The 25750-nt window shown below is 33.1% G+C and overlaps 1 protein-coding gene and 1 pseudogene across 1 annotated transcript in view; both read left to right on the top strand.

The window, feature by feature from the left end:
• Positions 1-25750, top strand: part of INTS8 (integrator complex subunit 8) — a 57088-nt gene that overhangs the window by 20747 nt on the left and 10591 nt on the right. The window contains exons 9-20 of the mRNA XM_011384805.2: positions 4403-4503; positions 4935-5076; positions 9888-9958; positions 10337-10512; positions 11660-11793; positions 13022-13132; positions 14803-15004; positions 18370-18491; positions 22891-23075; positions 23503-23536; positions 24215-24271; positions 24353-24414. Of these exons, the coding sequence (XP_011383107.1) occupies positions 4403-4503; positions 4935-5076; positions 9888-9958; positions 10337-10512; positions 11660-11793; positions 13022-13132; positions 14803-15004; positions 18370-18491; positions 22891-23075; positions 23503-23536; positions 24215-24271; positions 24353-24414 (1397 nt within the window). The remainder of the gene's footprint in view (positions 1-4402; positions 4504-4934; positions 5077-9887; positions 9959-10336; positions 10513-11659; positions 11794-13021; positions 13133-14802; positions 15005-18369; positions 18492-22890; positions 23076-23502; positions 23537-24214; positions 24272-24352; positions 24415-25750) is intronic.
• Positions 5745-5863, top strand: LOC111733735 (annotated as a pseudogene).

The raw sequence follows: 25750 nt of genomic DNA, 5'->3' as shown, positions 1-25750 counted from the left end.
GAGGGAAGATTTTTAGTTTTTCACTACTAAGTATAATGTTGGCTGAGGGTTTGTCATATATGGCCTTCATTATGTTCAGGCACTTAACGATTTCGTTAAGTGTTTTGATCATAAATGGATGCTGTCTTGTCGAAGGCTTTTTCTGCATCTATTGATATGATCATATTCTTATTTTTTAATTTGTTTATGTGATGTATCACATTAATCGATTTCCGTATGTTGAACCATCTCTGTGCTTCTAGGATGAAGCCCACTTGATGGTGGTGTATAATCTTTTTAGTATGTTGCGGTATCTTATTTAGGATTTTTGCATCTGTGTTCATGAGAGATATTGGTCTGTAGTTTTCTTTTTTTGTGCTGTCTTTGCCAGGTTTTGGTATCGGGGTAATATTGGCCTCATAAAATAAGTTGGAAAGTATTGCCTCTTCAGTTTTTTGGAAGAGTTTGAGGAGAATAGGTATTAAATCTTTGAATGTTTGGTAGAATTCACTGGTGAAACCATCTGGTCCTGGACTTTTACTTTTTGGTAGGTTTTTGATGATTGTTTCAATTTGGTTACTGCTGATTGGTCTATTTAGATTTTCCAGTTCTTGATTCAGTGTAGGAAGATTGTATTTTTCTAAGTACTGGTCCATTTCTTCTAGGTTAGTAAATTTGGTGTATATACATTTTTTTTTAATTATTTTTTATGGTGACATTGGTATATACTTTTTCATAGTATTCTATGATCCTTTGTATTTCTGCAGTCTCATCATTTCTCCTCTTTCATCCCTGATTTCGTTTATTTGTGTCCTTTCTCTTTAGTGAGTCTAGCCAGGGGGTTGTCAATTTAATTAACCTTCTCAAAGAACCAGCTCTTTGTTGCATTTACTTTTTCTGTTGCGTTTTTTTGTTTGTTTGTTTTCAATTTCATTTAATTCTGCTCTAATTTTGATGATTTCTTTGCTTCTGCTGACTTTAGGCTTCCTTTGTTCCTCCTTTTCTAGATTTTTAAGATGAAGTGTTAGGTTGTTTATTTGGGCTCGTTCTTGTTTTTGGAGGTAGGCCTGTAATGATATGAACTTTCCTCTTATGACTGCTTTTGCCGTGTCTCAAAAGTTTTGATCTCTTGTACTATCTTTATTATTCGTTTCTATGTACCTCTTGATCTCTCTCTCTTTATTTCTTCTCTGACCTAGTTATTCTTCAGTAGCATGTCTTTTAATCTCCATGTATTTGTGGGTCTTCCTGCTTTCTTTTTACAGTTGATCTCCAGCTTCAAAGCATTGCGATCAGAGAATATGGTTGGTGTGATTTCTGTCCTCTTGTATTTTGAGGCTATCTGTCCTAGTATGTGGTCAGTCCTTGAGAGTGTTCCAGGTGCACTAGAGAAGAATGTATAAGCAGCTGTTTGGGGATAGAACGCTCTGTAAATTTCAATTATGTCCAGTTGGTCTAATGTGTCATTTAAGGATGTTACTTCCTTATTGTTTTTCTGTTTGGATGATCTGTCCATATCTGGCAATGAGGTATTTAGGTCCCCTTTTATGATAGTATTTTGGTCTGTTTCTCCCTTTAGTTCTGTTACTAATTGCTTTACAAATTTTGGGGCTCCCTGACTGGAGCATAGATATTGATAAATATTATGTCTTTTTGGTGTATGATTCCTTTTATCATTATGAAATGTCCCTCAGTATCTTTTTACCTTTTTAATTTTGAAGTCTATTTCGTCCGATATTAGTACCACTACTCTCTTTTCTCTGAATGCCATTTGCTTGTAATATCATTTTTCACTCTTTCACTTTGAGTCTATATTTGTCTTTGGAGCTGAGATGTGTCTGCTGGAGGCAGCATATGGTTGGGTTTTGTTTTTTGATTTAATCTGCAACTCTTTGCCTTTTTATTGGTGAGTTTAGTCCATTTACATTTAGGGTGATTATTGAAATATGAGGTTTTCCTATAGCCATTTTGTCTTTTGCTTTCTGGTAGCTCAGTGTTTCCATTGCTACGTTGTCCTTGTGTTTCTGTTTTCTTTATTTGGTTGGCTTTTCTGGATTTTCCCTCTGGTCCTTCTTGTTTTATGTTATATACTTTAGTTCTGATCCTTTGGCATGTGGTTACCATTACAGATATGTAGAAGATATATACATATATAGTGTAGATCATTTTCTTCTGCGTGTGCCTTATCTCCACTTCTCTTTGAGAATTTGGATCTTTGAATCCTCCCCTTCTCTGTTAGTGTTGTCTCAGTTTGTCCCTATGTATGCTGAACATTCATTACTATCTCGCTATAACAATTCTCTTATTATTTAAGCTTATAATGCCCTGGTCTTAATAAGGGTTGCACTCCTCTGCTTCTATTTGCCTGATAGCCACCTTACTCCTAATTATGTATTTTTTTGTCATTTTATTTTAGGTGAACTGACCCCTTTCAGTATTTCCTGTAATGCAGACCTCGTACTGGAGAATTCCCTCAATTTTTGTATGTCTGGAAAGGTCTTAATTTCTCTTTCATATCTAAAGGAGAGCTCTGCTGGATACATTATTCTTAGACAGTAGTTCCTTTCATTTAATAGTTTGAATATTTGATTCTTCTCCTTTTTGGCTTATAAGATTTGTGTTGAGAAGTCCAACGATAATCTAATGGATTTTTCCTTTATAGGTTACCATCTTCTTTTCCCTGGCTGCCTTGAGAATTCTTTCTTTGTCATTGATTTTTGATTATGTAAATACTGTGTGTCTTGAAGAAGGCCATTTTGGGTTGGGAAATTGAGTGTTCTTTTGACTTCTTGAATTTCAAGGTCTAGTTCCTTCCTTAGATTTGGAAAATTCTCATCAACTATTTGTCTGAATGTGCTTTCTAATCTCCACTCTTTTTCCTCCCCTTTGAGAATGCCCATTATTCTTATGTTTCCTTTCCTGATGTTATCAGCTAGTTCTTGTATTTCTCTTTCATTCTTTGGTTTCTCTCTTCTCCTTTCTGTTATATTTCTAGATTTCTGTCTTCAGTATCACTGATCCTTTCCTCCATTTGGTCGACTATTTCCCAAGCTTGCTATTTCATTTTTCATCTTTTGCAATGTGTTCTTCATCTTCAGAAGTTCTATTTCATTCTTTCTGAGGGTTTCAGTCTCTTTGCTAAAGAACTCATTCTGCTCATCTAATTTTTTTTTCAATGCCTGAAATTATTGATATGAATTGTTTTGTATCTCATTGAGTTTTCTCAGAAGTACCATCCGGAAAATCTGTCATTTAAGTCACATATTTCTGTCTTTAAGCTTATTTTCTGGAGCTTTTTATCTTTCTTTCTGAGATGTCTTGTCATCTTGGTTGTTCATGGTGTTTAATGGACTACTTCTCCGTCTGGGAATTAATGGAAATGTATTCTGCTGCTTTTCCAGAAAGAAGATTTATTATGTAAAGATCTTTCTTTAGCCTGTTGCAAAGGTGTTTTTCTTTTGCTTTCCAGTAGGTGGCGTCTACGTCTCTTGGATCCCTGCTTTATATAAAGTCTTAAAAAAGCCCTTTTGTTTCTTATAGATATTCAGTGATGCTCAGTCCCTGTCACTGTTAGCGACAGTTTCAGTAGCATTTGCTCAGATTCTCCTGGGGCTCTGTGGTGTTTGGTCTTGGATGATATGGGGCTTGGGCCCTCTGGGTTGGGTGTTGGGGGCTGGTAATACTCGACTGCTGCTTCTCTGCTGTCCCCACTTCTCTGCTTTCTGCCCTGATCCCTGGACACCAACACTGTGGGGAGCTCCCAGCTCTCTCACGCAGACCTGTTCAGGGAACCTGCCGCACCTTTCTCCTCCCCCTCCTCCTACAAGGAGCTCCACCTGGGAGAGGCATTTTCATTGTTTCTCCCAGTCCACCACCTGACACCCAGGTTTCTGACCTGTGGTAGCTCTTTTGTGCAGATCCCATGCTCAGATGTGTTGGTGTGCAGGTTGGGTGTTTTTTTTTTTTTTATTGAGTTTTAGATGTTCAGCTTATTGTTTCAAGGGGAGAGATCTGGGGACATCTCTCATTTCACTATGTTTCTCACATCACTTCATTTTAGTATTTTTTAAGTTTGTCATACAATCCCATGTTTAAAGTGAATGAGAACAGTATTTAAAACTTCTCTCAGATAATGTAGCTGCCTTGCCCCTTATTGATTGATTCTTCTCTTATCTCTTGTTTTTGGTCCATGATCTTTAATTTCAGAAGGGGAGAGGCTATTTTTATCTTTAATTTTAAAATTTTAAAGATTTTCTTTTTAAGACATTTTTATGATTTTGCTCCAATTTGTATTTTTTATTATAGACTTTAAAAAATGTATATTTAAATTTATTTTAATGTTTTTGAAGGAAAGGACTCTTTTAAAGTCAAGAACTTTTGCCATGATTTTTGAAATGGATGCAATTTTATGTCTCTGTTCTAGGAGGTAATAAAGATTTTCATCGAAGACAACTTAACCTTCAGTTTACCTGTCCAGTTCCGACAGTCAGTATTAAGAGAACTCTTTCAGAAAGCTCAACAAGGGTAAGCAAATTAAAGAATTACTTTTTGATTTTTGAATAAAAGAGCAAGTGTGCATTTCAGGTTTATCAAAAACACACCTCCAAATTACCTGTAAGTCTATAACAACAGTTTCAGTTTTGTTAGTACATGGAAATTAACATAATCAGAGGAGCCACTTCAGTGTACATCTGATCTGTTATAAAGCACTTGGGGAAAAATATTACATATAGCAGAATTTGATTCTGTTACAGAATCTATCTAAATTGTCCCTTGATAAATTCAAAACTTTTCTGTTCTGCGTTTTTCCCCCTTGACTTTGGTATTTACTAGTTGTGCCCGAGTTATCCTAAAATCTTAAACTCACAAGTATAAATGGCTCATTCTTATGAATTTAGTTAACATATATTTTTGTATTTGAAAAATATTAGTGGATTTGCTTTTGTATTCTACAGAAATGAAGCTCTAGATGAAATCTGTTTTAAAGTCTGTGCCTGTAATACAGTCCGTGATATATTGGAAGGTAGAACAATTAGTGTTCAATTTAACCAGCTATTTCTTAGACCTAATAAAGAGAAAATAGACTTTCTTCTTGAGGTAAGATATTTTTTCCCCTTTTGACTTGAAATTTTGCTTTAAGCTTACCAGTGACCTCTTAGTTGCCAAATCCAGTGCCCTCTTTCTGTCATCTGACCTGCCTCTCTGGTAGATAGTTGATATTACTGACAGATAACATTCTCTTACCTTGTCTCTTTTCTAGTTCTCCATTACCGGATTTTCCTTAGTTCTTCATTGACTTCTGTTTTGCTCTCTCTCTAGTATTTTTGTTTACAAAAGTTTTGTCCTTGGCTCACTTATCTTCTCATATCATTTTTTACTATCATCCAAAACATCAGTCACCTGTTTACTAAAAACTCCCAAATCATACCTCTAGCCTCTCATGTGATTTCTAGAATCTTTGTTTCTAATGGATCTTGCTACTTTTTAATAATTATAATGTAATAGACATTGAGAGAAGTAATACCACTTAGCATAAGTAATACCATTTAGTTCCAAAATGCAACATTGCCAACACTGTAAAAGTTTTTCTGTGCTCTTTATCAAACCCTCTCTGCCTCCTTTGAGGAACCGCCGTCCTGCCTTTGGTGCTAATCGTTTCCTAGCTGTTCTTTACAGTTGTGTCACTTTTGTATGTACCCTTAAAGAATATTTTTTAATTTACCTGATTTGAACTTTATGTAAATGAAATATAAAATGTATTCTTCGTCTATAGCCATGCCACCCTAAATGTGCCCGATCTCATCTGATCTCGGAAGTTAAGCAGGGTTGGGCCTGGTTAGTATTTGGATGAGAGACCACTTAGGAATATCAGGTGCTGTAGGCATTTAAAAAAAAAAAATTCCTCATTTTCTTTCACTAAACATATTCGTGAGATTTTTTTTCCAGTTGTCATATGCAGATACAGATTTTTTTTCCCCATTGCTGTAAGGTATTATATGACCATGCCACAATTTATCCATTCATAAGATGATGGATGTTTGTGGTGGTTATAGTTTTTGGCTATTGTGTTGCTTGGAACATACTTGTATATATATCCTGGTGCATACATGTACTATTTGTCTAGTTATATACATAGAGAATGTCTATTTGCAATATTACTTTATAATATCAAAGTTGGTTTTTTTTTGCCACTAGCATGCATGAGAATTCTCATTGGTCAGCATCTTTACCACTACTGTCAGATTTGCCTGTCAGGTCATTGTGTAATGATATGTCATTGAGTTTTTCATTTCCATTTCCCTAATTACTAAGGAATTACCAGCTTTTATTTTTTGCTCATGTAGATTGTCTTTTGAGGTGTCGGTTCCAATTAATATGCCTCATTTTTCTATTGGATTGTCTCCTCCCCCCCGCCCCCCAATTTTTTTTGGTAGGAATTCTTTCTATATTCTGTCCTTTACCAATTTTATATTTTGCAGGTATCTTCTCAGAGTTTGAGTTCTCTTTTAACTTTATCGTTTTAAAGGCTCTTAATTTTAATATTATAAAATTTATCAGTCTTTTTCATAAAGGAAAAGATTCATGATTTCTGTGTCTTCAAGAAAGCTTTTTCTATTCCATGATCATGAAGATAATCATATTTTATCTTCTAAAAGTTTATAGCTTAGCCTTCCTTTCACATTTAGGTCTTTAATTCATCTACAATTGATTTTTGTGTCATGTGAAGTAGGGGATCTGATGTCATTTTTTCCCCTCATATATTGTCCATTTGTTCTGTTACCATTTACTGAACAGTCTTTTTTCTACCAATCTCCAGTGCCGCCCCTATTGAATGCCAGGTGTCCATATGTGTGTGGGCCTGTTTTCTGGATACTATTCTCTATCACTTTTCTATTCGTCAGTTTATGTCGGTATCTGTATGTCTTGATACATCTAAAGCACAAACAATTTTTGAGGTTGTGCTGGTATGCTTCTCATTTGCATTTTCTTGTAAACAGTAGACTCAGATTGTCAAGTTCCACAAATAAGCGTGATGGATTTTTGTTTAGAGTTATGATATATTTAAAAACCAATTTGAGAAGAATTAATATCTTTACAATTTTGAATATTCTAATCCATGAACTGGTATGGCTTTTGATTTATTTAGGCATTATTTAATGTCCTTCAGGGCTTTATAATTTTTCCACAGAAATTTTTTTTTTTTTTTAACATGCACTTGAAAATAGTTTATGCATTGGTAAAAAGGTACAGTTCAACTTTGTATAATGATTTTTTTCCAACTACTTTGCTAACCTGAAAACTATTAATTTGTGAGTTCATTTGTTTTTCTAAATGAAGTCTTCATCTGTAGGTACTGCATTTTGTTTTTCTTTTCTAACTTTTTCATTTTTATTTCTTTTTACTTGTTCTTATTGCGTTGACGATGACCTCCAGTACAATGTTCAGTATAAGGGGCTGTGGTACACTTCCTGGTCTCATTCTCAGTTTCAGAGGAAAAGCTTGCACTGTTGCACCATTTAGAATTATGGTTATTATATGTTTTTCTTGTAGCTACTCCTTACCTGATTAAGGAAGTTTCCACATATCCTTAAAGGTTCATTAAAGGGCTCTTTTTTAAAAAATCATGAATGATTTTTAGATTTTATTAAATGCTTTCTCTATTATAATCTTGTAACTTAATTTTCTCTCTTAATTTATTAATGTGGTAAAGTATATTCATTGTTAAACTACCTTTGCTTGTTTGGAATAAACTCAACCAGGTCATGATCTTTTTTATCTTAATTGACGTGTAATTGACACAAAACATTGTGTCAGTTTTGGGTGTATTTCATGATCTTTTAAAAACAATATATTGCTGGATTTGGTTTGCTAATATTTTTAGATTTTTTACGTTCATGTGTGAGATTAAGGTATCTATTTTTTTTCTTTCTTGTCCTGTCTTTGCTTTTGGTAACAAGGTCATGCTTGCCTCGTAAATAAATTGGGGTATCTTTTTCTTGCCTGGAAAAGTTAGTGTAAAAATGGACTCATTGCTTCTTTTGATGTTTGGTAGAATTTAACAATGAAGTATTTGGGCCTGGAGATTTTTTTGTGGGAAGATTTTTGGCACTGAGTCAATTTCTTCAGCTATTATAGAGCTACTCTCTTTTCTTGATTAGTTTTAAGAAGTTATTTACTAAGAATTTGTCCACTTTACCTAAAATTTTAAGTTTATTAATATTAAAGATTTTAATTACCTTTTTAATGTTTATAACATTTATAGAGATGTTCCCTATTTCATGATTTAATGAAGCTTTTTTAAAAAATTGAAGTGAATTCACGTAACATATCTGTTACTAATCAGAAGTTAATACATATTCTCTAAGTTGTTCCATGATGCGTGTGCAGTGCAAATCTATATGTGAACAAATTTGTTACAAAAGGACACTCAAATATCACTTATCATAATAAGATATTACATATGACCACAAATTTAATATTTTAATAAAATTTAAAATTAATTTTGCAATGGAACAAAATTATTAGAAGGTAATTAACTATATTGTACATACACCAAAATGCTTAGATGTGATATATTACACTGATAGGGTAACCTATTCATCTGAGCATAGTACTTTTAAAGTACTGTTATTCTTTTTTTCTTTTGAATAATAGCTGCATAGAGATAATTCATATACCATACTATTCACCCATTTAAAGGGTACAATTCAGTAATTTTTAGTATGTTTATAGAGTTGTGCAACCATCACCACATTTTTAGAACATTTTCATTATCCCCATAACAAAACCTTTTATTCATTAGTAGTCATCACTGATTTTCCCTGTTTCCTCAACCCCAGGCAATCTACTTTTTTCTCTCTAGATTTACCTGTTCCGAACGTTTTATATAAATGAAATTATAAAATATGTTGTCCTTTGTCTTTCACTTAATATGTTCCATGTTCATCGATGTAGCATGTGTCAGTACTTCATTCCTTTTAATGGCCGAATATTATTCCATCAAATGGGCATACTAGTCAATGTCTATTTTGTGTGTTCATTCATCAGTTGTTGGACTTTAGGGTTGTAAATCTATATGTGAGTAAATCTGTTACAAAAGAGCACTCAGATATCACTTACCATAATATATTACATATGACCACAAATTTAATATTTTAATAAAAATTTAAAATTAATTTTGCAATGGAGCAAAATTATTAGAAGGCGACTATATTGTACATACTCCAAGATGCTCAGATGTGATATATTACACTGATTTTTTTGCTATTATGAGCAATACTGCTATAAACATTCCTTAATTTATTCCTTAATTTATTGTGTCAGGATATTAGAGAATATTTTACAATTTCTTGAGGCTAGGGACTTTTACACTAATATTTTATTTTGGTCTCTTGTAAATAATATATGGAGGAAATCCTAATCTAATGGATAAACTCAGAATATTATTTGTAGATAACTAATATTTCCATTCTTTATTTTCATTGTTTATTTTTTGAACCTAGGTTAACTTAACCATTGGTTCTGTATACTTCAGCTATTATTGACCCTTCTTTTCAACTACACAAGATGAATCACTCACTTTACTGAGAGTAGCTACTGATTCTTAATAGTTAATCCCTCGTGTAATTAGTAACATACTCTAAGTTCTGGGAGAACTCTGTACCATGCTAAATAGATTATACTTTACGACATGTAAATACCTGCAGTTATTGAAGTGATCAGATTCCACTCCTCCCCATAATAGATTTTGTTTTTAGTCTCATCTTTTAAATTACTTAATCAAATCTGTGATTGATGTATGGTTGAAAAAGGAAAATTCAGTTCTTTTTAAATCTAAACTTTTCAAACTGTCAATGTACATTTTTTTAAAATGCCCCTATTCAAATAAAAAATGCTCAAATTTCTAGGTATGTTCAAGATCAGTAACTTTAGAAAAACCTTCCGAGTCTTTGAAAGGAAACATGGCTGCTTTTCTAAAGTAAGTGCCTTTCTTTTTTTTCACCTTAACTTTGAAGTTAGTCCTATGCAGAAAGTATCTTTTATTACTTTTTGTATTTGAACTGCATGTCTTATAAACAGGCAGTAACTGGTACATAAGAACCAGTTAAGATGAAGTCGAGATTTATGCAGCCTCACAAAATTTAGGATTATTATCAGTTACTCTATATTGTGTCATTGACATCACAATATTAAATAAGGACGAAAGAGAAATTTTTAAATCTATTTCAAAATAACGTTATGTAGTTTATGAAATGATTGATTCGTTATATGATTTATTAATAAAAATTGGTTAACATTGTTTTTTCCAAACTAAATTATATACTTTTTTGTTTCACAATATTTCTTGCTGATCTAGGAATGTGTGTCTGGGGTTGGAAGATCTGCAGTATGTTTTCATGATTTCTTCACATGAGCTTTTCATTACATTGTTGAAAGATGAAGAACGAAAGCTACTTGTTGATCAGATGAGGAAGCGATCCCCTAGAGTAAATCTGTGCATTAAACCTGTAACTTCATTTTATGATATCCCAGGTTAGCTCTCTAGTCTGCTAGCTAGAATGTTGGCATATTTTGCCCCTATATTATAATTGCCCCTCATCATATTTGAGGATATTCTCTTAATTGTTTTAATTTACACTTATGTCGGTAACTAATAGAAATTTACTTGTCTTCCATAGTCATTTCTGCCTAAGCAGTTAAGTACTGGGACTGCTGTATGTATGGTTAATGGAGAAATTAGGCTTAGATACATAAAAAATTTTAACTAGGGAAATAGACCAAGGTTATTCTGTCGCTAATAGTTCTTGAAAGGTAACAGTAAGAGGAGGGAGGAGATTAGTAAAGCATACTAAGACCAAAAAAAAAAAAAAAAAGTACAGGCTTCCGTGCATTTCAGTCTGTATCACTGTGATACTGTCTACTGGCTAGCTTTGGCAGTATTGCCATTTTTGCCATATTTATTTGATGATTTTCTTCCATTTTGGCTCTTAAATATAAGTAGAAAATATAGTGCTATTAGTTAATTAAAAAAATAAGCTTCAAAACTTAATATAGGTGAGACAGAGAATGCAGTTGGTTTAACAGAAAAAGGAAATTTTAGCTGCTTTGAACCTCGCTAGATTTAAACTGGTTGACCATCCAGTTGTAAAGGAAAAGAATAACATTAACACATAAAATGCTGGAAATGAATTATTGAAGACTATCTGAAAGCTGAGTTGTAATTAAGGACTTTAATCATCATTTTGTGCTTCTTTGAGAAAACAATACCTCCTCCTCCCTTCAAAAAACAAATGTTCTTAATATTTATTACTCAAAATTAATATTTTATAAATGCTTTTGTTAACGTGTTCAAAAGTAGTAGACTGTGTATGCTGATTGTTTCTACATACATAGTTTTTTCCATGAACCAGTTATTGGTTTTTACCTTTGTTTATATTTTCATCATCTTTATTAAATGCAGACATAATACAAATTGTTAGGTTTTCTCTATGAGGATATATATAAATTACATTATTTTAATCAATTAGCTCTTGAGAGTTGTTTTAATTTTTGAGTTGTTTTAACTTACAATACTTATAAACATACACAATTTCTCCCAATAAATTATTTTCATATATATAGGATTATATGCACCTTTGAATTAAATGATTATTGAACTAGAAATCCCTTTCTTTCTTAGCTTCAGCAAGTGTCAACATTGGCCAATTGGAGCATCAGCTGATATTGTCAGTGGATCCCTGGAGGATTCGACAGATTTTAATTGAATTACATGGTATGACATCAGAGCGCCAATTCTGGACGGTGTCTAATAAGGTAAAAAACCCTTTGTCAAGAACTGATAAGAAAATTATCCTTGTATTCTAGTATAATTTAATTAGAAGGGTTGTTGCCTTGCTGTTTTGAGAATAATGGCCACCCTTTATTTGTCAACAATTTTAGGACTTCCACATGACAATAGTTGGTTGCACTTTGAATAGCCATTAACAGAAATAAAAAATGTCAAAAAAAAGATACTATTAAGTCATTAACCTCTAAAAATAAGTTTATATTACACTTATAGCATTTATGTACACTCTAAATATAGTTATAAACATATATATGAGGTATATTATTTATGCAGTCTATAGCTAATACTAGCTGTGTGCTTATAGAGTTTTCATTTTTTAATACCTTCCCGAGTTCTAAAGCCTACAGTTTGGAACCAATTCATTAAAACTTTTTTATGTGGGGCATGTTTGGCTTAAGATATTCATTTAAAAACACCCAGCTAACCTATTTACTTGTTTCAGAAGTTATCTATTTAAAAACTTTCTTGCATGGAAAGTGCAACTGAAAACGGCTTTTAAAACACCATTTCTATGGAATGTAGCTAGAGATACAAGGGAAATAGCCCACAGATACAGGACATGTTAAATAACACGGCAGTATTTCTAACTGCATACTCTTCTTCTGCTGAGAATGTAGTAAAAAAGCAGTCAGAAGTTTATGTATATTTTATAGGATTTGAAAATGCAAGTAAATGAAATGAAAAGTTGTTCTGAACATTAGTTGGGCTTCATTAATAATGACATTGTTATTAGTGTTCATTTTTATGGATGAGGAATTACAGCACATAGTTAAGAGAATGAGTTCTGAGTTTAAATCCTAGCTCCATACTTATGAGCTGTATAATCTTGGCAAGTTCTGTAACATCTGCATGCCTCAGTTTTCTCATCTGTAAAAGGGAGATAACAGTACCTCCTTCGTAGTACTTATTGTTGTGAAGATCACATGTAAATACATTTACTCTTAGGGTTTTGTTTTCTTTTTTTTCTATAGACTGTCCTTCAGAAAGTTCCAATCCATTTAATCATTTATTACTGGCTCATTATAGTGAATACGTTCATTTTGATTACCATTTCATTATGGCTGTTATTTTTTTTTCTCTTTAAAAAATGATCTTTGAATGATTTTTTAAATGCTATTGAAGATTATTAAAAGATTCTCATCTAGATATGGCTTTCTCTATGTGTGTACATATATATATTTTTATTTCTTCTAGTGGGAAGTACCTTCTGTCTATAGTGGTGTTATCCTGGGTATTAAAGACAACTTAACAAGAGATTTGGTTTACATTCTCATGGCCAAAAGTTTACACTGCAGTACTGTTAAGGTCAGTAGAAGTGTACATCAACTTATGGTTAAGAATATGCTTTACTGATTTTAGCGTGAAAGCCAGGAATCAGAATCTGTTATATTTTCCTGATCATAAAATTATAGTCATAGGCCTAAAAGAATATTTGAAAGGATGTTTTGATTCGTTCTTTTTTCTTTGCCCTCATAACTATACCAAACTGGTCTTGGATGTGTGAATACTGCTCTGTTCCTTTGTAAATATCTAGAAAACATGAAAAATTATTATTTGTATCTTTTAGGATTCATTTAGCAAAGATTGTGTTCCAAGTGATAAAAACAAAACAAAAATCCCTTAAAATTACTTTTGTAGTTTATTATTCATAACGAGTTTGTAATCTATTTGGAAAGTCGAGATGTAAGGGAGCTGTTAAATGCTATAAAATAGTATAATTATACAACTAATAGTACAGTAAATTCTGTAGGAAGGTTTAAGATAGCATTGGAAGGCAGAAATCCTGAGCTAAACATGAGGCTTAAATAAGTTACCTAGGTAAAGAGGATGATACCATCAGGAAAAGCTGGAAGATTAGTAGGATTGTATATTAGTAGACTGGAAGCAATATGCTAATGTTAGAGTGTCATTTGTTATGTGAGGTGAGGCTGGTGAGGAAGCTAGACCCAGCCCATAAAGAACCCTGTGAGCTTTGTTAAGTTGGTTGGTTTTTCTAGACTGACAATGTCCAAAGGGAATATCATACAAACTACTTGTGTAATTTATAGTTTTTTAGTAGCTACATTTTTTTAGAAGTACAAAAAAGGTGAAATAGATTTTAATAATACATTTAACTCAGTATATCTGTCATTTAAACACTTAAACAATATAAAAATTGAGATATTTTGCTTTTTAAAAAATATATTTCTTTGCATGTATGCAAAGTTTTCACTCAAAATCCAGTGATTATTTTACAGCACCTACCATTTTGGACTAGTCAGAATTTGCAATGATAGCCACATGTAGTTTGTGACTACCATATTGGACAGCAAAGCAAGGTACCTGAAATGTGTTCAGTAGATTGGGCAGTTAGAAGATATTTGTTTAGTGAGAGCTGTTGATCTTCATCATGATGGTGGGTAGAAGCCAGATTGTAGGATTGAAGGAGACCTGTGGAGAGAGAAATGAGTGAAGATCACTCTTTGGAAAAATTAGAAGGAGATGTATAGGAAAGGGCTCGGATTGTAGCTGATTTGATTTATTAGCCAGTGATGTAAATTAATAGTGTTGCATGCAAAGATTTTTAGAATGTGAAACTTTGTTGAAGGATGTAAAGTCTAATTCTGAATATGTAGGTGGGTAGAGAAGGGTGTCCATTTTAGAATTGTTTACTTTTATAAAATATATATAATTTATTTAAGAACTTATTTTTGTTGTTTTATAATTTATGTAAAACTCGTTTAGTAATGTGGCATGTATTTTATATTGATTATTGGATCTTTTTTTAAAAAATTCAAAAGATTTAAGTATTTATCAGAATAAGTCAACATTACAGAGATGATAAAGAACAAGGTAATTTAGTCTCATTTCTCGAGATAACCAGTGTTAACCACTTAAATTAATCCTTCTTCTCTTTACTCTGCACTCATAAAGATACATACTTTTTTACTCCAAAGGAAAGGGGATCAGGTTTATTCTATTATTTCTTTTTATAGGACTTTTCCCATGCTAAACAGCTATTTGCTGCTTGTTTGGAGTTGGTAACAGAGTTCTCACCAAAACTTCGTCAGGTCATGCTAAATGAGATGCTGCTTTTGGATATTCATACACATGAAGCTGGAACAGGGCAATCAGGAGAGAGACCTCCTTCTGATCTTATTAGTAGGGTGCGGGGATATCTGGAAATGAGGCTTCCTGGTAAGACTGATTCACAAAGCTACATTTCAGAAATTCAGTACTCAAATAATTGGGGGAGGGGGGTCTAAAAGAACATTTACTTGTTTTTACCATCTGTAAAATTATTTCTCTCCTAAAACAGAATTCATATGTGGGCTTCACTTGAGAACATTGGAGAAAATGTAGGAAACTTCATTTCCTAAGATTGCTATAATAAAGTACCATAGGTGATATAAAACAACAGAAATTTATTCTCTCACATTTCTGGAACCTAGATGTCTGAAATCACGGTATCTACTGGGCCATAATCGTTCTGAAGGTTATGGGGAAGAATCCTTCCTCGCCTTTTCTTAGCTTAAGGTGGCTCCCAGCAATCTTTGGCATTCCTTAGCTTGTAGCTGTATCACTCAGTCTTTGCCACTTCCTTAATATGGCATTCTCCTGTGTCTGTGTTTTTCCTCTCCTCTTCTTATAAGGCACCAGTCATTGGATTTAGGGTCTGCCCTAATTCAGTATGATCTCATCCTAACTAAGCACATCTACAAAGACTGTATATCTAAGTCACATCACAGTTTGAGGTTTCAAGTGGACATGAATTTTGAGGGGACATTACAAAAACTATATTACAATTTGAAGATACTCTGTTAAAAGAATAAAAATATCCTTGAAGGTACAGTTTAAAGGTTTATTTCCTTATTACCATCATACAGAGCCCTCAAAATGATTGCCACTGCATTAGGAACTCACTTGTCACTTTAGGGACAGAACTTTGCATGTCTAATAATAAATAGAAATATCTTATTATGCAAAGTGGCTTATATAAAGTATCACCTAGATTATGTATAAATCTTGCTTAGTTAAAGGAGTTTCTTAATTTTACATGTTTTAATATTTAGAGCAATTAAATCATAATCATACTGTACACAGTATTGTAAACAGTAAAATTAAAGTGTAAAAGATGGTGCTAATAATATGCCGAAACAAATGGCCACTGGCCCTCTGGTATCTGTTTAATGAATTTAATTCTTATTATATTCTGATTTCTAGAAGAAATTACAACATTTTAGCATTTTATAGATAGAATACCTTTGAGCTTTAATGCGTTCATGCCCTTCAGTATCATGAGAGAAGAATTGATGCTGGCATTAACTGTTGAACTGACACACATGCACTGTATATATGTGTTCTTTTTAAAAATAGAAGATTGATTTTTTGTACGTGATTTCACTAAAATTGAAAAGAATTGAAAAACCCTAACATTTATTGAGTGGTAACTACATGTCATATTATTCTAAGAGCTTTAGATGCAAAACTCATTTAATCCTAATGGCAACTCCGTGAAGTAGCTACTTATTTAATTATACCCATGTTGTAAATTGCGAAACTGAAATGCAGAGGAGCTAAGGAATTTGGCTCAAGTCATGCAGTAAGACAGACAGAACTGTGATTTGTATCCATCGGTCCAACTTAAGCCTGTGCTCTTACTCTTTGAAATGACTAGAAATGCCTTTAAATAATTATAGTCTATTTGTCCTACCTTTTGGCATGTCAGTAGTTTAGAGTTCATATCACTTTTTTTTTGGTTTTGATTTTTTTTTTTTTTTTTTTTTGGTCTAGACTCATAGCTCTGCCCATATTTGTGTAAATTCCTAGCTTATCTAAATGAGAAGGAAAGGATGTAATGTATTGTCAGGAGGAACAAGAAAATGATTTTTTCCTTACAGGCATGGTTCCTGTGCTTTGACTTTGGCTGAGCCTCCATTACAGACTAAGTTACCTGAGTTCAGCATAAACTCCTGGCTCTGGTTCTCTTAGAGTTCTGCATTCCAGTGCCATTGTGAGAGGCATAGTTAGTAGGATGGCTGCTCCATGAGGCAGAATCGTAGAAGGGACATAAAAAGGTGTCTTCTGCCACCTTCTCCTCCCTCCTTTTTTAAGAAAAAAAGTTGTTCTCTGGTCATAGTGGGTCAATTCTGAATGAGTTAGATGCATGCCCTCTATGGAACACAGAAAGAGAAGTTCTCTTACATAGGTTACCGGGCTTTTCTGTCAGGAACAAGAAGTGATCTTAACTGACAACAGATATAACCTCTTAGGTATAATAGAAATAAGAGCTACAGGTTAACTATTCTAAAACCATGTTTTTGGGGAGAGAGCCCCCAACTTTTAATACCTTCATATTAAAAGGCAGCTTTCTGTGTTCTTGTTCCTTGGGGTTCAATAAAATGGAATGGTGGGCCTACTCTGGCTCCCTGTTAACAGCATATGACTCTGGACTTCTTGATAAGGAATAATTGTATTGCAGGTACTTAAAGGGAAGTTTAATCTCCAAGTCATTGACCCTCAAACTGTATCAGTACTCCACTCTCTAGGTTCTGATTCATCTTTGAGAACCATTTCTGTATAACTGATAGGGAATGCCTGGTACTTAAATGAAACCTTAGAGCCAATTGCTGTGTGGCCTTCCTTTGTCAAGTTGTATAGAACTCAATGACATGCATGCATTTGGGATACAAATTTCACTTGTCTTCATTCCTTCTTTAAGATGAGGATGAAAATAATGTATTTTTGTTTTATTTTGCTGTGTTCCTATCCTTTTTGTCATCTCAAATCCTTTTTTGGGGAATAAGGTGAGATATAAACAAATTAAATAACCCAAGGCACAATGTTCTTAGACTGAAAATATAGCTATTTAAGTTTAATAGCTCTTCCTGTTTTAAATCTTAACATTGTTATTTAGCATTCATTGGGGTTTCTTTTTTCTGCAGTACGTTAAAACCTGATTACATACTTTGAAGTATAAGCATATTTAACATTAAGGTACATTTAATAATTTTTTCAAAGGAAATAATGTTCAAAAGAATTCTGATTTTTTTCCTCATTACTTTTTTTAGTCAAGATTGTTTCCAGTACAGTAAATATTTTTTGAAAGAGTGACAGACTCATTTCAGGAATATTTATTACATTTCAATCTGAAAGAAAGTATTAAAAATGATATATTAACTTAGATTTGTTATAGTTTTATTATATGTATGGTTTAGCTATTTCTGTACTCTAAATGTACTAAAAATTTATACCATACCATTTCATGCTTGCTTCATTTGTGTGTTTATATCCTGCTCATTTGAATTATAAATTTCCACAGTAGAGTATTGGGCATCTAAGGTATTCTTAGGTGGATACTTTTGTCGATTAATTAATAGTGGGGACCATGGCAGTCTACATTTAGGAAACCTTAAACTTTCTAGAGAAAAGTATAAAATGTTAGTATTTTTCTATTTTTCATCTGTAACTATTGATTTTAATATGTTTAACTGAATCTGAGCAAATTTTGCTTTGTTCTCATTTTAATGTTACAATGGTAATTTCAACTATTTGCTTTTTAGATATTCCTCTTCGTCAAGTTATTGCTGAGGAGTGTGTTGCTTTTATGTTAAACTGGAGGGAAAATGAATACCTTACACTGCAAGTTCCTGCGTTTCTGCTTCAGAGTAACCCATATGTAAAGGTAATTCATATTTAAATTAAAAAAATATTAGGACTTATTTTTTTAGATCTGTACTACAATTAACACCCAATTTCTGTGATTCATTATAAAATTGGACAAATGCTTGGTTTGTAGTTAAAAATATAGTTTTTGATCATTCAGGCACTTGAATTTGCCCTAATATTTTTTCTAATACTCTGTAGTTCATGATTCTGCAAGCAAAAATTATGTAGTTAACGGATAAAATTTTGGTATAATCCTAAGCTAATGAGAGCTGAGTCAGCTTTTCTTGCTTTGAATGATAAAATCAGACTTTAGTTTTAAGCTCTGGAATACACAAGTGTACCTGGTGTGAACTGGGGGAGCCTTAGAGATGCATTTCCGCCCCTTTTCTGTTTGAGCCCCTTACCCTTTAGAGCCTGTTTACCTCTCTAAGTTTGATGCGCCTGATTCTTATCAGTGTACATGTGTGTTATCAGTATTATACCCATGTGAAAAAGTTTGGCGAATTGATGTTACGTTTATTCTCTTTTCTTAATTATATCTTTCCTATGTAACCGAAAATGCTTCTGGGTAAAGAAAACATCAAAAATAGAGACTGGAGGTTTTCCTTAGGATTGCATCTTTTATATGTTAATATTGTATATACCTTGAATAGGCAGTGGGCTTTCTCTTTGGTCTTATAGTTAAAAAAAAAAAAAAAAAACATTTAATGATGTAACATTTTTTGTGTACATTTGGTCCTTCAGATTTCCTTATTCTTTTTTTATTGTTTGTATTACTTTTTGTTATTCTTTATCTGCTTTCATCTCATCTTTAGTACATAGTCCCTTAATTGAATGATTTTCTAGGAACTCTTAAAAGACTACCATTTTTTTTATATTTGTCTTTGGTTATTTGTTTCTTCCTCCTTATTTCATGTATGTCCTTTTAAAAACTGAGCACATTTCATTTAAATCCTTTGAAGATGTATTGATTTCTTTTGTTTTTCCCTCTTTTTTTTACAGTTCACAAAAGTTTTCATCATACTTAAGTCATCCTTCTCTTTGGAATTTCAGACATCGGATTATATCTGAGATATGAATTCCTAATATCTAGGGTACTTACTTGTTTTTTCACAACAGTATCTTCTTAACTTAGCCTTTAATAAACTCTCAGATGAGAGAACCATTTTGTTCCAAGAGCATAATTTCCACTTAGAACTGTAGGTCGTTGCTCAGTTAAGGCAGTACAGCGTCTCTCTTTGCTTCTCTCTTAGCAGTGAATTCTGTTCAGCTGTGTGCTAGGAGAAATAGGTGCATGTTTGAGGGCCTGCAATGTGGAAAGGCTCAGGATATTGTGTTTTCGGTTGCCTAACCTTAGGCTAGGTCATCTCACTGCTTCCTGCAGTCTGCCTTCATCTGGCCCAAAAGGAGGAAGGATATGTGATGACCTTGCTGAAAAGTCCCTGAGGCAGCTTGTTGTTTCATCAGGGTTAGGGTTTTGTGTGTTGCCTTCCCTAGTTGGCCCTTTGCTCCCTTGTTAATATCAAGGAAAAAGAAATCAGAGTTTAAAAAAGTCTCTAGTAAGGGATTGTGTTTGAAAATACAGTTTGGAGCCATTAACACACTTTGAATTTGATGTGTAGGGGAAAGTCTGAAAAGATATTAATAGTTATTATCTCTGGATAGTGGAATATTAGCTGATTTTAATCAATTTTATTTTCCATTCTGTTACATATTTTATTTGAATATTAATTACATAATCACCAAAAAGAAAGGAAAACTCTTAGACATGTCTAAAATATGACCTTTTGAAATAATACAAAACTATTCAGTCTCCTCGAATTGGGATGGGAAGCAGTGTAGTGTATTGGAAAGTACACAGGATTTATGGACACCTGGATTAAAAAGACAAGCTAGTAGGAGGAAGAAGGGTTGGTGGTAATAGCAGTAATAGTATGTTTAAAGATCGAAGTTTTTAATATGGCCTAATGGCCTTTTAAAGTACAGGAGCTTCTCCTTCCCCATTTCCCTCTCTCCTGCTCCTCGTCATGCCAGCTCTGTGTTGGCACTACCAGAGAGTATCACAGGTCCCTATACACACCATGCTTTCTCATGTTGCAGCACTCACGCACATGCTGTTTGTTCTCTTAGCTGGATGCCTTTTCCACTTTTGCCTGTTTGCGTGGTTTCTTTGAAGCTTTCTCATATTCCTTTCTCTGAAAACAAATAAATCACTTTCTCCTCTTACTACCTTTGTAATGATCCTGTTACTATGGACACATTTTTTTGTGCTTATACTGCATAATAAATTAATTTGTTCACCTATCTACCCTGTAAAACAGTGAGCTTCTTGCAAACAGTTAATTTTTACATTCTCAGCATCTTGTGTGATAACTCAACTCATAGAAAATGCTCAGGAATGTTTGTGAAATTCAGTTGACTTCAGGCCTAAGACCTCTGAAAAGGCTCACTTTTAGGTAAATTTACTTAATGTAGTGACCTTCAACTAAGCATGTGGTCCCTGACAACAGAAAATGAATTTGAGACGAGCTACAATAACCCTGCATTGTACTAGTAGCTGCACATACAGTGATTCTCGTCAGAGAAGAGACTATGTTCAGAGGGCATGCAAGGTGAAATATTCGACTAGACCATGGACTTTTGATTTCCATTCACATAGCATAGCCAGGGTTTTTACATCATTTTCACTAGCTTTAGGAAGCACCTGTATTCTTATAAATTTCCTAGGTGTGATCGTGGAGTTATATTATGTAGGAGACTGTCCTTATCCTTAGAATATGCATATTGAAGTATTTAGGGATGAAATGTCATGTGTCCAACTTTAATATAATTAACAAACTATATGTAAATAGATTTATAAAGCAAATATGACAGAATATTCACAATAAGTCGAGTATTTATTGAACTATTCTTTCAGGTATTTATTGAACTATTCTTTCAGTTTTTCTGTTTAAAGTGTTTTATTACAAAAACCATTGGGAAAAGCACCAATTTTTATCTTTGTCACAATACTGCCTCCATCTTAAGCCACATTAAACAAAGGACCCTATTATTAACATTTTCTAGGTCCAGTTAAGGAACTGGAGCTTCCTGATGGATTTAAACTTATCCTTGCCACTTTGCCCTCTAAAAAAGTAATGATATATTTTATTTTTTTGTTGTTGTACACTTGAAACCTATGTAATTTTATTAACCAATGTTACCCCAATAAATTTAATAAAAAATAAACATCTGGGACAATATTAGGAAAACAGCAACCCAACATAGATTTTTCACCATTAAAAGTTTTGTGAACAAATTTTAAAAGAATATAAAAATATGAGATAGCTATAATGTTAAATATTTTTACGCTGCCTTTATTAATAAAATTCAACAAGATTCCTGTATTTCATGTACTTTGCTAATTTAATAGTGTTGGTACTATGTCTGTTAAAAAAGATTGTAAGTCTACTTTAATATAGACATATGCAATTGTTTCATTGTTTTTCAGTAACTACACTACTGCTGAAAGCTTCCTTATGAAGATCATTTCAGTGGGGTATACACTATTTAATAAGAACATAGGCTAGAGGGGCCCTCTCTTGCATTGAAATTATAGAGGGTAAGAAATGCTGAATTTGGTATAAGCCTGATATTTTTCTCTACATTTTGGGCCTGTCTTTTCTGCCTTTTGCTTTTCGCCTTTCCACTCTTTATTTCTAGTTCCTTCCTGCATTTTTGGTCCTTAAGACTGCCTTAATTTAGATCAATTACTTTGAGTAATCTGTCCGTCCTTAATTCTGTTTCCGCACATCAACAGTGGCTCTATCCCCAATTGCTGCCATTTTTCTTAGAGAAAAATTCCTTTAAATCTTTCTTCTTTATTCTACCAGTTTCAATTTCCATATATTTTTCCTCATTTTTCATTAATAATTTTTTTTTATGATTAAAGCGTGTGTGTGTGTGTGAAATTTAAGCACTATTTTAATCTCATCTCTGGGCTTTTACCACAGTTAACATAGTGGTGTATACATTCTATGACATACCCTCTCCACCCCACCCTTTTTTAAGCAGGATCATACTATGTATATTTGGCAACTTGATTTTTTTCCCCAGTTACATCTTTGCATTGTCTCAATTTGTTCTCATTAAATTACACTTGTTTTTGTTCTCATTAGATTATAATTGTTTAGAAACAGTGAGGTTTATAATATGGTAAAACCAGAGGATTCTCTTCCCCTTCAGATTTAGATCTGCAGACAATAAGCTCTAAATTCCTCAGTTGTTGGATAGAAGGCACAGCATAAAATCGCTGTACTTGATATACTTCGGCAGTTATTTATCTTACTTTAAGTGTGCCTTAATGATAGAACTCACATGTATGACATTACAGGTTATCTCTTGTGTATTTTCTTGTTTGTTTTTTCATGTTATAGCTTGGACAGCTTTTAGCAGCTACAATCAAAGAACTTCCAGGCCCTAAAGAAAGTAGGCGGACTGCTAAAGACCTTTGGGAAGTTGTTGTTCAGATCTGTAGTGTGTCCAGTCAACACAAACGAGGAAATGATGGCAGAGTTAGCTTAATAAAGCAGAGGGAATCTACGTTAGGTATAATGTATCGGTATGTTTCCATCAGTTTATTTTTTGAATTATTTATTATTTCTAGTATTTGTACTATTTCAGGAACACCTGTCATTCTTATATATTACAAAGATGAACAGTGTAAGACTTCTCTGGCGCTGATCTCTGATGGCCTTGTCTGACATGACCACCTTTGGCAGTACCTTCTGTTTATATGTTATGTTAAGAGACTATCTATTAATCATATAATTAATGATGTCTGTGGTTGGATAGTACTGAAGATGTCACATGTAATTAATACAGGGAAGAAATTTTATTATATTAGTATGACAGTAGAATATTATACTCATACATGCAGAACTGGAGAGTTAGGAATAAACCTTCACCTATAATTTACTTTCTTGATTTTATTTTTAATTTCTGACACTTAAATGTATATACAAAACTTTTTTTTTTTTTTTTTTTAGGAGTGAACTGCTTTCTTTCATCAAAAAATTACGGGTATGTTTTGTTAAAAGTTGATCTAATTACTATTGCTGATTTTTGTAGAATGTAACTAAAAAATATTGAGCGCTTAAATCATGATTATTTGGATGATCTATTAATGTGTTTTAGTGTTGAGGATGGGGTAGTCTGAATAGAACAGTTTATTTTGTGTTTACCTAACCATGTTTTACTATACAGAACAGGTATTTTTTTTTTTAATTGTAAAGAAATTTTCATAATAGAACTAGATGTGTGAAGCCTAGCTTTAATTTTTGTTTAATAGGAACTAGATGTGTGAAGCCTAGCTTTAATTTTTGTTTAATAGGATTAATGTCATATTTATTTACTGGACATATCCCAGATTCCATCCTGTATTAATTTAAGGAATAAAGAGTCAATTTTTTTTTGAGGAAGCTGGAAGTACTAGTTGGAAAGAGGATCTATTTACTCAATTTCAAAAGGTATGTGAGGATTGAGCATTATAAGCCAGACACCTAAATATGATAATTTTTGTGTAAATTGTGTGCATTCTTTCACGAGATTAAAAATGAAGTTGATCCTTAGTGTGTTCTGCACTAGACGTAAATTTAAAAAGGGTATGACTCTTTTGAAAGAAATACTTGGTATCCCTGAGGTTGATTGAAGAAATATTAAAATATAATATTTAAGGATTCCATGTTTTCTTTCTCATAGGAACCATTGGTTTTGACTATTATTTTATCACTCTTTGTGAAACTTCACAATGTTCGGGTCAGTATTTCATAACTTTATTTAAAAAAATATCTTTGGAAGAAATTTTCTTTTCAATCACATTTTTTTTTTTTTTTAAAGGAGGACATTGTGAATGATATTACAGCTGAACACATTTCTATTTGGCCATCTTCCATCCCCAAGTAAGAAGTATTTTAGCTTATGTTTTATTAAATTATGTATTTGGAACCATTGTGAATGAGGTAGACAACCTTGAATAACTTGATTAAAAGGCTACAATCTGTTAAGATTCTATAGCCAACTTTGTGTTTTCTCTCTATTAGTAATTATCTTCCTAAAAGTTATGGACAAAGCATAATTCTAAATAAGAGCTAAGATAAATCAGCCTTAGGTAGAGCAGAAGATCTCTAAGTAGTCCTGATTATGTCAGTAGATAGAATTAGAAAATCAAGGTTAACGAATGACTTTCTATCAGGTTTCCAGCATCTTACTCTTTTATAAACATCTCATTGAAAATGATTTTTTATAACTCTTTGTAGGTCTCTGCTAACACCGCGATTATGAGAAGCTCCCAACCCCTTTTAATTGCCTTAAGAAGCTCTTTAATTACTTTAAGATACCTTCCCCCTTACTTTTATCACAATAAGAATCACAAGATAATGGGGGGATTTTTTTAGGGAAGAAGGAAATGTTCTTTTTCTGGAAGAAAAAATCATTTACATTTTTCCCTTCTTACACATAGCATTGATACTTCTCATTCAGGAGAGTTCATGTCCATTTGTTTCCTCACGAAAGTTACTTTTCCTTCCTTTCCCCCCAGTCTTCTTACTTTGCGCCTGAAGGGCAGGTCCTAGGCCTTATTTTATTTTTCTTAGTGGCATATTTGAAGAACAGATTTCAGTAGGTTAGGGGAGCAGGCAATAGAATGAGAATAATTTGCTTAGGTCTGGTATGAGGATTGGTGGGTCATCAGTGGTTGAGTGACTCTTGCCTTCACTTACTGAGGCTTGTTTCCCAAGGGAGCAACATGCTTCATGAAGCCATGTGCATGCTTCACAGCTTTCTAACAGCAGATGTTTATGTAAAATTAGTTTATTAGATAGCAATTCAAGAATCAGGTGGAGTTCATTTTGCTCTTTGGTGTTACTTTGGCCTAATTTTAGACTATAAATGATTAATTTTCAAAGTGTGTGTATTATAAATGAACAACAAATGGTTTACCATAGAGGCTCTGAGCCAGACACTTAGGGTTAGAGTCGTGGCCACTCCACTTACCAGATGTATGAGCTTGGTAGGTTGCTTTCTGTTCCAGTTTTCTCATCTCTAAAATGGGTATATGATAGTACCTATCTCGGAATTGTTAGGATTAATAAGTTAATATGTTTTCTAAGCTAAATGTTTGGAATAAGGACTGGCACATAGTCCTTGTTTGATAGGATTAATGTCATATTTATTTACTGGACTTATCCCAGATTCCATCCTCTATTAATTTAAGGAATAAAGAGTCAATTTTTTTTT

Source organism: Pteropus vampyrus, unplaced genomic scaffold, assembly GCF_000151845.1.
Source record: "Pteropus vampyrus isolate Shadow unplaced genomic scaffold, Pvam_2.0 Scaffold627, whole genome shotgun sequence".
Taxonomy (NCBI): domain Eukaryota; kingdom Metazoa; phylum Chordata; class Mammalia; order Chiroptera; family Pteropodidae; genus Pteropus; species Pteropus vampyrus.
Note: the sequence above shows the minus strand (reverse complement) of the source record. Positions and strands in the feature narration are given on the sequence as shown.